Source organism: Podarcis muralis, chromosome 9, assembly GCF_964188315.1.
Source record: "Podarcis muralis chromosome 9, rPodMur119.hap1.1, whole genome shotgun sequence".
NCBI classification, from domain to species: Eukaryota; Metazoa; Chordata; class Lepidosauria; order Squamata; family Lacertidae; genus Podarcis; species Podarcis muralis.
Genome location: NC_135663.1, coordinates 23198986 through 23211251, shown reverse-complemented (window position 1 = coordinate 23211251; position 12266 = coordinate 23198986). Strand labels below are relative to the sequence as shown.

The 12266-nt window shown below is 45.7% G+C and overlaps 1 protein-coding gene across 2 annotated transcripts in view; it reads right to left on the bottom strand.

Annotated features, from left to right (window-relative positions):
- Positions 1-258: 258 nt before the first annotated feature.
- ARHGEF38 (Rho guanine nucleotide exchange factor 38) overlaps positions 259-12266 on the bottom strand; it is a 55008-nt gene continuing 43000 nt past the window's right edge. For both annotated transcript variants that reach the window (XM_028744246.2, XM_077933887.1), the window contains exons 11-14: positions 12115-12255; positions 8817-9015; positions 7446-7711; positions 259-5193 (exon numbers count right to left, since the gene is read on the bottom strand). In XM_028744246.2, coding sequence (XP_028600079.2) covers positions 5008-5193; positions 7446-7711; positions 8817-9015; positions 12115-12255 — 792 coding nt within the window. In that variant the 3' untranslated portion in view covers positions 259-5007. The remainder of the gene's footprint in view (positions 5194-7445; positions 7712-8816; positions 9016-12114; positions 12256-12266) is intronic.

The window sequence follows — 12266 nt, the reverse complement described above, 5'->3', positions numbered from 1 at the left end:
TAACTTTATTTGAAGGATGCTTGTCAAGTGCAAGTCAGCAGCTGTGTAAGAGAAGCAAGCACAAGAATGAAAAGAGGTGTACTTTGTTTTTTAAAGGTCCTGTCCTTTAATAGCAATAAAAATGCATGCGAATGACTGCTGTCATAAAGTATTGAAACCTGTTTTTTGTTTCATGATGACACATGTCAAGATCCATGATTTGCAACAAAATGATCACCTAAGATAATCAAAACACAGCAAGCATTTAGACAACAAATATTTGTAAAAATACATTTTATTAAAAGCAAATACCATATTACTCTGAGTCACGGACATTGCTGTAGTTTAAATTCACAGTAATAAATCTCTAGTCATACAGGCTTTGTCCCAATAATATTTGCTGTAGATGGAGCTAAGCTTTCCATTTGTGTTTTGATGAACACTTTTGAATGCAAAGGCATTCTTTAGGATTATAATTGAGATCACAAAAAGATGGCAATATAAACATTCGTGAAAGGAAGAAGTACAGATAGTGTTTGGCCTAGATTCTTTGTGTGCCATCAGAATAAGGAGGTGTATATGCAGACATTGGTTTACCAAAGACAGGCGTTAATATCCATAACAATATTTTGATGGCAATCAGCTCTGATTGAAATGAATAATGTTTCACACAATGCATTCCATGAACAATTGCTGCACAAGCACCTTTCAACTGCAGGGTTATTATTTTTTATTATTATTTTTGCTTTAGCTTTGCTCCTATTCAGCTGAATGAGGCTCCCAATTGTTCAGTTAATTTGATTCTTGATCCTCCAGAATAAACTAAAATACAGTTACACTTCAGACATGATCACAGTTCAGATTGACCAATTGTGTTCCTACCATGATCCCAGTTATTTAGGCTGTTGATGCTATTAGGGTTGCCAGATCCAGACTCAGACAGCTCCTCTGCATTTAAATTACATAGAAAGGCAAACTTTGTTTTTCCATATGCAATTTGCTGTGGTGATGAAACAATGTGTAACAGAATTTGTCTTTCTATACCACTGCTTAGCAGGGGTGGGCACCCTAAGACCCATGGGCCACAAGCAGCCCACAGGAGTTGTTTTACAAGCCACCCCTGAACCAAGCCGCCCACTCATCAAGTTCCCACCCGCTGTGCTAAACCAGCGCAGTGCAGGGACTCATTTCCGCGGCACCAGAAATTGTGTCTGCGCAGACAACGGAAATTGCGCGCCCATGATCTGGCCCACGGAGGGGGCTCTACGGCAGTGAACCGGCCCAGGCAAGGTAAACTTTGCCGACCCCTGGCTTATAGCACAGTAATCCTCAAAAATTCTACACGCTGAATCATCTGGAGTTATTTGCTAAATTCATTTGCTTTTATAAGAAAATAAATACGTTCAACTAGGTATACTATATGATATGTTTCATGCAAGCCCATCATAAGAGTGAATACTTGAAACAAACACATTCTAGACTCCATTGTCCGTGATTGGCAACCAACTCCTTACGATTCCACTTGAATGAACTTGAGTTGGAATAGAATTCCTTATGCATCTTTTAACAAATCTAGCTGGAACAACTGGCCTTCATTCCTCCTTAATCTGACACCCAGTAGGTAAAGGCACATTCAATGGCTTGTGGATCTTTATTTCTGGCTTGAGCTAAACATTTTTAACATGACAAGTGCCTGGAAACTAGAGACTTTAAATATCATATTTCAGCACCTCAAAAATGAAATCCTGAAAACAACTCTTTGTCACAGATAACATTATACCCTTTCAGGGTCTCAAAAACCCCCGCCGATAAATACAATAAAAACAATATCAAATTGTCGGCCCAACTGTTTCTTCTTGGCCTCCAAAGCTTCATCAGTGTGTGAGTTCAGCCCTTTGCACACCGTTCAGCTACTGCTGGAGGAAGGGAAAACTGCTTCATCCCATTTTGAAATGTAAAGCATACCATAAACGGTGCAGGGAGCCTTTCAGCAAAGGAATGCTTTCTTCATTACGAACCATTTGGTATATAAACAAAAGACAGTGCAACAGATAGGGGTAGTCAACTCAACCACATAGGGCTTTTAAGCTTCATAATCCCCATTAAGATTCAGAAAAGCGGGACAGCATCAAGCAGATACTTCATTCCACCCCCATTTCTCAATTTGAAAGACAGGTAGCATTATTTACAAAGCCCTGTTTGTTTTCTAGTCTGCTGAATTTCACTGTCACTGCAAAAACATTGGTGTGAGCATTCTGTTTATTACATAAACTACAAATGCTTAAATGCATGATAGGCTTTCCCCAGGGCAGCCTTCCGTGTGTTGAGAGACAACAGACAGACTTAGTAAAAAATACTAATTTTAAAAAGCCCAAATCTAAAACTCTTTTAGGAGCCCAATGTATTCCTTCTTATCACGAGGCAATCAAATCGGTGCCATGCACTAAATGTCTGGAATACTTATCCTCCGCCCTGTTGCAGGCACATTAAATAGGGCACTAGGGATGTTTGTAGCCCAATCCTGAGCACATTTACTTAAAAGCAAGTCTACATTCAATAGCACTTACTCCCTCCATTAAGTGTGTTTAGATTTCCAGCTGTACAGAAAGTCCTAGGCATGTCTACTCAAAGGTAAGTCCCACGGTGTTCAATGGGTCTTTCTCCCAGCTAAATTCACATAGGAAAGTGGCACTGAATACTTCTCCAGCAAAAATAACAGGTATAGGCGAGGGAACTTCATAATTTTGTATATTTTACTTTTATTTCAGAGATAAAAAGGGCACATGCTACTTCTACGCTACCCCTAGCTAATTTTTTGAAATTTCTACTTGGAATGCAGTAAGCAACTTGCTGCAAACCATCAGAATCAAGCTAGTGTGGAAGACATAATTTTTTTGTGGGATTCCCCTCCGCCCCACACCAAGCTGCATCTCCTTAGATTTTAACCATTTCTTGGAGATTGCAAGACAACTCTGGGGGAAGAGCTAGGCCAGGGGTTGGGGACTTGCGGCCCTTCAGATATTTTTGGAGTTAAACTCCTATTAGCCCCAACCATTACAGCCAATTGTCATGGATTTTGGGAGTTGTAGATCAGCTACACCTGGAGTGCAACAAGTTCCCCTTATCCAGGTTAGGCTGAGAAATACTATTGGCCAAGGACCCCTGCTGAACCTCATATATGAGTTAATGCAATCTTCATCAGCCTAGTGCCCTCCCACCAGCCCTAGCAAGGATGAGAGCAAGCTGGGGAAAACAAGAGCTGTTGACCTCAAATCACGGTGCTTGCTCTTATGCGGATGTGACATAGATGGTTATTTACATAGTAACTTATTGCATTTATATCCCACCTTTTTCTCCAAGGAGCGCAAGGCGGCATGTGTTAGGTTCTTTACCACCTAATTTAATCCCCACAACCTCGAGGACTAGCTGGGTGACGAGAAATGGAGAGCGGTACCAGCTTGCGTACCCCCTATAAAGAGGAAGGGTCAGAGCACGGGACGACGACACTAAGGACAGGTCAGAAGATGAAGGTGGGGGGAGAATGGTGGGCCACTGAAGAAGCAACAGGCTTGAGCGAGAGGGAAGAGCCAAGGGCAGAAAGCAGTTCAGACTCAGCACTTGAAGCTTCCCAAGAGATTGCCTGCCCTACTGTGTTTGGTTGCCGTCCCCAAGGACACAAAGAACTATGGCTAAACAACGAGCAAGAATTCCCTCTCGCCATGGTTTACATCTACGTGGGCAACTCCCCCGTCTTGGGGGGGGGGGGGGGAGACGGAAGAAGAAACTGTCTGTCCTGGCCAGAGGTGTAGGAAGGGGGGCGGACCGCCCCAGGTGTCCTCACTGAGGGGGGTAACATTTGGTGCGCTGCCTGCCCGCGACTCCCAAGTCTACCCTGAGCCATTGGGGGAAGCGGGGAGCTGCGCCGCTTTGCCTTAATTTTGACAGCTCAGGGGAGGCTTGGGAGTCGTAGGCGGCCGGCACACCCAGGGGTGATATTTGGCACACTGCCCGCCTGCGACTCCCAAGACTACCCCAAGCCATTGATTGGGGGGGGGGGGTTTGACAAAAAAAAAATTCACGCTGGGTACCACCTGACCTTGCTATGACTCTGGTCCTGGCAACTGCTACGGAAGCTGGCCCTGCTTTGAAGCTTCTCTGCCTTGTTTGCTGTTTTCTTGAATGAAGAATTAAACTCGTCTCTGTGCTTGAGTGCTGACCTGTGTCTGAGCCAGCCTGTCATAGTCCGGTTCACAGGCAATCGAAGTCCTGGCTGGGGACGTCAGGACCGGGGGCAAGATGGTGGGGTGGGAGCAGGAACGGGGGTCCAGAAGCCAGGAAGCGAAGAGTCTGAGGGTCGGAGAGCCGGGAGTCAAGAAGCCAAGGGTCTGAGGGTCAGGAAGCAAGGAGTCAAGAAGCCGAGGTCCAAGGATCAGGATGCAAGAAGCCAAACACAGCAAGGCAGGAAGTGTGTTGCTGTGGCAAAGAGCCAAAGGGAAATGCTGACCTTATATCCCTTCCCAGCTCTTGCCACCAGGTGCTGTGAGTTACCAATCGGCCTCACCTGTGAGGCCATGCCTTGCCTCTTCAGAACAAACTTAGGAAGGCCCCAGTCCTGCAAAGTCCTATCGGTCACAGGGCCTGGCTCCTGCACGCACACCTGACACAGCCCTGATGCACAACAACCCTTCGAGGTAGATTTGGCTGAAAGGCAGTGACTGGCCCAAGGATGCTCAATGAGCTTCATGGCTGACTGGGGATTTGAACCCTGGTCTCTCCAGGTCCTAGTCAGACACTCTAACCACGATGCCACACTGACTCTCCATACACCAGGGGAGATTCCAACAAAAGCAGTGTGGCAAAGTGAAAGGATGCAAGCAATTCAGGACAACAGTTTTTTCTTTGTTTTAAATACCTCCTTCATAAGTTCTTCAGCTCTTGATTTACCAACGAACTTTTGAGCAGACCAGAGCAAAACGGAAGACTTTTGCCTCTGACATTTCAGAGAATTAGGTGTTGTGTTTCTGATGTTTACGCGTAAGTCATCTTCCCAAGGTAATTTGCTGGCACGTATCCCTTTTGTCCTTTCGCTTCCGCTAACCACCATTCCTTGTTGCCGCTCAGGTCAGAAAAACGAAGGATCCGAACTCGCTGGTACTCTTGAAGGCTGAGCTCCTGGTGGCTCCTTGCTTGAAATGCATGAACCGCATAAAATGTCTGAGAGGGAGAAACAAAAGAGAAAATGTCTTTTCGGTCTTAGCTGCTCTTTCAGCATATGATGGCTACATACACACATTAAAAGCACATAGCTCCCTCCAAAGAATCTCAGGGACTGTCATGAAGAAAGCCATGTGCTTTAAATATATGGTATGTATACACCACCAATGGGAAAGGTGGCAGGTCAGTGGGAGAGCATCTGCTAGTCATGCAGAAGGTCACAGGTACGGCTGGTAATGTCTCCTGTCAGAAACCTGGGATATAAGCAACTCTTACGTGCTATGGTGACATGCAGCACTCCTCCTATAAACACAAGCGAGTTTGCAAACCAGGGGAAGCCAATGTGATGTCATCCAGATGTTGCCAAATTACAAATATTGGATGTCCCATCAACCCCAAGCAGAATGGCCAACATCTGGAGGGCACCCCACTGGCTACCCTTGATGCAGAAAGGCAAACAGCAGGCAAGAGGGAACTTCTTGTTTTTCTTATTTGCTGATTACATTTCTAGCCTGTCTGTCCTCCCAAAGGAGAACAGGGTGGCACCTGTGCTATGCTATTAGCTGGGTAGCTCAGTTGGCTAGAGCATGGTGCCAAAGTTGCAGGTTTGATCCCCCCATATCGACAGCTGCATATTCCTACAGTGCAGTGGGTTGGACTATGATCCTCAGGGTCCCTTCCAGTTCCATGATTCTCAAATCCAGGAGGGCAGCCTCAGGCCTCAGAGTTCCTAGTTCAGACCATAGCTGTCAATTTTTCCCTTTTCTTGTGAGGAATCCTATTCGGAATAAGGGAATTTCCCTTTAAAAAAAGGGAAACATTGACAGCTATAGTTCAGACACTGGGCAGCATGACAGGGCCTCACAGTTTCCAGAAGCACCACTTCACAACTTTAGAATATTTCCTACAGGCCGCTGCTAAGTTTGACATAGGTAAAGGGTAAAGGGACCCCTGACCATTAGGTCCAGTCGTGGCCGACTCTGGGGTTGCGGCGCTCATCTCGCTTTATTGGCCAAGGGAGCCGGCGTACAGCTTCCGGGTCATGTGGCCAGCATGACTAAGCCACTTCTGGTGAACCAGAGCAGCGCATGGAAACGCCGTTTACCTTCCCGCTGGAGCGGTACCTATTTATCTACTTGCATTTTGACGTGCTTTCGAACTGCTAGTTTGGCAGGAGCAGGGACCAAGCAATGGGAGCTCACCCCGTCACAGGGATTCAAACCACTGACCTTCTGATCAGAAAGCCCTAGGCTCTGTGGTTTAACCCATAGCGCCAACCGCTTCCCTCTAAGTTTGACATAAGTAAAAGGTACCCCTGCCCGTACGGGCCAGTCTTGCCAGACTCTAGGGTTGTGCGCCCATCTCACTCTATAGGCCGGGGGCCAGCGCTGTCCGCAGACACTTCCAGGTCACGTGGCCAGCATGACAAGCTGCATCTGGCGAGCCAGCGCAGCACACGGAAACGCCGTTTACCTTCCCGCTGGTAAGCGGTCCCTATTTATCTACTTGCACCCGGGGGTGCTTTCGAACTGCTAGGTTGGCAGGCGCTGGGACCGAGCAGCGGGAGCGCACCTCGCGGCGGGGATTCGAACCGCCAACCTCTTGATCGGCAAGTCCTAGGCGCTGAGGCTTTTACCCACAGCGCCACCCGCGTCCCTAAGTTTGACATAGTCTTCTCCAAATCTAGAGCTTCGTTTGACATGCTCTTCCTCTCACCACAGCAAGGGACAACAGGAAAAAAAAAAAACTTTCTGACCATAAGAGCTGTTCGACAGTGGAATGGTCTCCCTCAGGAGGTTGTGGACTTTCCTTCTTTGGAGGCTTTTAAGCAGAGGTTGGGTGGCCATCTGTCATGGATGCTTTAGTTGACATTCCTGCATTGCAGGTGGTTGGAATCTATGATACTGTAATACTATGACTTTTGGACAGGTGTTTGGGCAAAGTTGGACAAACTGACTTACACTGTCTAGCTTAGCATTATTCACACTGACTGGCAGCTGCTCTCTCTGGTTTTAGACGGGGCTCTCTCTAGTCTGACCTGGCGATGCCAGGGATTGAACCTCAGACCTTCTGCATATGAGGTGGATACTCTTCCACCAAGCCACACCCCTTCCGAAGATTCTCTGAGTGGGCCCACCTCCTTGCCGCTGCTCATTTGTGTGCCACCTCCTTGCTGTTCACACACCTGGAGAGAACAGGTGAGCAAGCAGCTACAAGGAGGAGGGGAATGAAGGTGAACTCATGATGCTTACATCTTGGTCGTCCACTCCGTAGAAGCAATCCACCTCTGTCCCGTTAATAGCTGCCTTTTCACACAGGCTATTGTAGGAAGAGCTGCTTCCGCTTCTCTTGTGCTGCCCTGTGGGTTTTGTGCTGCCGTCATCCACTTGCCTCACGGAGACAAAAAGGCTGATGTTATCAAAGTCGCCGTCGCAGAAACTGGCATCTGAAGCCTCCTTTTGTGCCTTTGCTGGATTGTAGGGCTTCAGGAAGGAGGAGTAAACGTATCCTTTCGAAACTAGGGAGGGAGGAGGAAAATTTAAAGAAATTAGGATGTGCTTCCCTGCTCCCCAGTCCTTCTGCCCTTCATAAAAAGCAAAGAAAGGCTTGCCACCAATAAGGAGTATGGAAGCAGCGGGGAGACCACTTGGTTCCTCTTGTCCACCATGTTCTCTCAATGTACCTAGTCTGGTCCATAATCCCCCCAGTGAGGCTGGGCAAAAAGTCACTGGCGGTCCCTAGTCTTACAACTAGTGTTGTTGTGATGTGGCAGGCCACTCTGGGTTGGGTGACACAGAAGGGGTAAAAAAAAGGGGGGTTGGCCCTTTGGGGTTATCTAGAGGGCAAGAGTGACACCTCCTTTTTTGTTGCTTTAGCAACAAGTGAAGGAGGAAATATTGTGGGTGATGCCTTATTCCATGTAAGTAGGAGAAATAGCTGCCGAGGTGGGAATGTAGCTGCTACCTATAAATACATGTTTGCCTACTTGATGGGTGATGCTGGTTGTGTCTGTTGGATTTCTGTATTTTGGATCTGCTAATAGTTGTTATGGGCCCAATACGTCAGTTGTTTTAGCTTATATTGATGTTTAAGAGGATATCTTAGATAACTTATTTAGTTATGTTATCTGTGCTACTATAAAATGTGCATTTTAATTTTTTCTTTTGTATTTGACTTCAGTCTGGGATATTTTTAGGATGTTGTAAAGATTTTATTTAAAACATGTGTGTATATATATATATATATATATATATTCCTTAAAATATATACTGCAAGTTAAAGACCAAAATTCTGCAATTCAGAAACCCAGTACAAGCAGGATAGAATATAAATTAAGAACAGTTTATGTGTTTTTGTAAACTCAATCATGTTGGAAGTTGCTCTGTTTTGTACCACCAGTGCCAAATCCTTACTCAGGATAACGTCACTCATGCTAGGTTAGGTACTTGTGGTGTGAGCCATGACCAGCTCACAGGGCAGGCTAGAATACTACTAGCAACCTCTGCGAGAAGTCACTGTGGCACAACATGGAAGCTGAGATCACAGGGCTGTTGCGTCCATATTTAATAACCATCACAGCCAAAGGACATCCAATATTGTGATGAATGTGCCTGAGGACTTACTTCCAGTGTCGACAAGCCATCTGCCAGTACTTCCGAAAGGATCCTTTCGTTCCACGACAGCCACCAATTCTCCTTCGTAGAGATCAATATCAAACTCCTGAGTGGCGTTGCATTTGCGCTTGGCTTGGTACAGCAAGTCTGAGTTGTATGTGGAGAGTATCATGGACCTGTGGCTTTCAGTCTGCCGTGGAAATTCAGGCTGGAAAGAATACAAAACCCAGCTTGAGACATACTTTCAATTGCAATGCCATAGGAAAGCATATTCAGGGTATATCAACATCCCTGCGGCTGTTTTCTCCACCATATATGACAATCTCTGTCTCATTCACTTTCCCAATCAATCCCCATCACACTCCCTTGGCAAGTCGGTATTATTCAGTATCTCTTCTTCTTCTTTGGCAATCACTCGTAGCCCAGTAAGACTGTCTTCCAAAAACACAGTTTTAACAGTGAGTCCGTAAGTATCTAGGGACGTGGGTGGCGCTGTGGGTTAAACCACAGAGCCTAGGACTTGCCGATCAGAAGGTTGGTGGTTCGAATTCCCGCGATGGGGTGAGCTCCGGTTGCTCAGTCCCTGCTCCTGCCACCTAGCAGTTTGAAAGCACCTCAAAGTGGGTGCTTCCAGCGGGAAGGTAAACTGTGTTTCCGTGCGCTGCTCTGGTTTGCCAGAAGTGGTTTAGTCATGCTGGCCACATGACCCGGAAGCTGTACGCCAGTTCCCTTGGCCAATAAAGCAAGATGAGCTCCACAACCCCCGAGTCAGCCACGACTGGACCTAATGGTCAGGGGGTCCCTTTACCTTTACCGTAAGTATCTAAATTCAGTAGCTGAATAGGTATTTGAATCCTGGTAACCCATGTCTAAATCTAGCATGTTGCCTATTGGAATACTCTTGCTTATTTCAACACAGAGCCATGGCCAAACCACATACAGCATTCAATGCCCCAATGTATTTAACACACATGCTTCTTTAAAAAATGCAGATAGTGGCCACTGGGTGTGTTGATAATTTAAAAAAGGATGCAGCACATGTGGAAAATGGTTTGGCTCTTTCTCGAAGTCCTGACAAAAAACACTCATTTAAAGCTATTTTCACAGAGCTGAAACCCTCCATTGGTAGCATGGGAAGAAAGGGTTAAACTTCCCTTCCTCACCTGCTCTAATCCCCACTAGTTATCAGGGAATGCTATTCAATATATATTTTTAAGTACACTTTAACATCATGCCTAGTTTCACGCTCATTTCCACTGCCCTGGGAAAATAACTGCTTGCACACAGTGATTTGTCATTTCATAGAAGACGGGCCCGATCTAACAATGCCTATGTGAGTAAACTGCTCGTGTAAGTAGGGTTTTTGTGGAAATCGGCTGCTGGGCTCATTGTTAACCATGAACTATTGGGCAGATTACAGTGCCATGGCATTAAATTCACAGGGTAAAGCTGTGTGCAAATTGCTGCAGCGAACAGGGGCTTATTGTACATGGCAGATAGTCTGAGGTACCTGTGCGTTTTACTTTGACGGCTGTAAGATTAGTCCTCTATGAATAGTCATGTAGAGGAAATTTGCCTTCGCCTCCCGTCTTAATGCACTTATCAGTGTCGGTGTCAATTAACGGGAAGCATTTTGAAGTCACCCCGCACAAAAAGTGACAGGGACGTGTAACATCACAAGGCTTGAGAAACCCGTAATCCACGGATTATGCTGTTTTAGATATGGAATGGGAAGTTACCGATAGAGGACAAGCAGGACTTCTGCACAGCTCTTGGCGACATTGTGCACTAGACACGTCTAAATCCCAGCACTTCTTTTTTTAAAAAAATAATAATAATAAAATCACCTGCCATCACTATGAAAGGCATTTAAAGGTTTCCTGTGTAATAAAAAAAATTCACCGGGAGATTAGAATTGCTATACAGATGTTTAGTGGGAAATGTGTCTGCGGACTGAATATGCACAAATCGAAGAGGAGCTTACGACAATGGCATTGCCAAGGGCTGTGGAATGAAATGTCAAGCGTGTTTTGGAGAGGAATGGCACAGGGTGGCGTTTGCTTTCAGAGGAATGCATTGCTAGTCATACTTTTTTGAAGTTCTGGACCAGGCTAGGTGCAATAAGAGAGATCCCAGGCATTTCTGCCCCCTGCCCAATGTTAATAAGAGAGAGATACCCAATTCAGATTGGGAGCATGATCCTTCAGAAAAGAGGGATTAACTCCTGATCCTTCTGCCTTTCCCCTGATTAATGCCAGCTACTCCCCCAAGCTGCATTTCTCTGCTTTCCTTTGGACCACATCAGCGAGGCTGAGAGAGGGGTCTTGTTGTCTGGTAAGCCCAGGACCTGCTTGTTCCCCAGGGAGGTCACTTTGGTGCTGCTAACACAGCAATTTGACTTCCCCCTGAAGGCACACTCCATTGTCTCTTGAGACCGACGGGTGCCAACAATAGCAACACAACAACAATTCCCACAAGTTGTTCTTTGTTGTGCAAGCAGAAAACCCTGTGCAGGGCTTTGTTAGCTCTTTTTTAGTCCTGCCCTTAACTTCTATGCATACCTCCTGGAAGTTAAGTCCTGTTAAAACACAACGAAACTATGGATCCAGACTAAGACGAACTTACACCACATTTAAATCAATGGGACACATTAATCATGACCCATGGATTTTAAGTCTCACGGATTTCAATGAGCACTAAGTGCAAATCCTTAACCACAAGCCAGGTCCTTTTGAGCTCTTGACTCTATACATCAGGAATGGGGAATCCATGCCCTTGCCCATATCTTTGGACTACAACTCCCATCATCTGTTGCCATTGGACATGTTGGCTGGCACTGATGGAAATAGGAGACCTCCCTGAAGGACCACAACTTTCCCATTCCTGCCGTGCATATCTCAAGTTTATAAGCAAGATTAGTCGTTTCTTTCCAAAGCAAATGACTGCTGATTTAACAGATAAAGTATACATATTCATGTATTGAAAGTAGACAGTAGAACAACCCATAGAAAGTTAAGACAGTTGAAACTGACATGCAGCCCAGTCAACTACTGCTGCTGACACAGCAGTAGTTTGTAACAACTCAAACGGGACTTACTCCCAGGTAAAAATGCATAGTAGGATTGGGGCCTTAACAGTGCATGGGTGAAGGAATAGGATTGGAAAGGAATCTAAAGACATTAGCTTTCAGTAGATTCAATTGGCAATAAAAATGTGGTTTCTATATATTAACTTCTCTGCCCTGCATTTTGCTTTTCCTAGTTCCCCAACTTCCAACGGGGACTCCTGTCAAATGTATGCTACAAACCTGGAGAGGGGTTGGCTTCTTTTTTTCAAAGCTCAGCTTTCTCTCAATGAAATTTATGCTGTTGTTTTCTTTGACAAAATTCAGACTGTGTATGTCTTCGAGAACCTGGTGCTGAACTTCGCTGATGCTTGGAGACGACAGCTGTAAGTTCA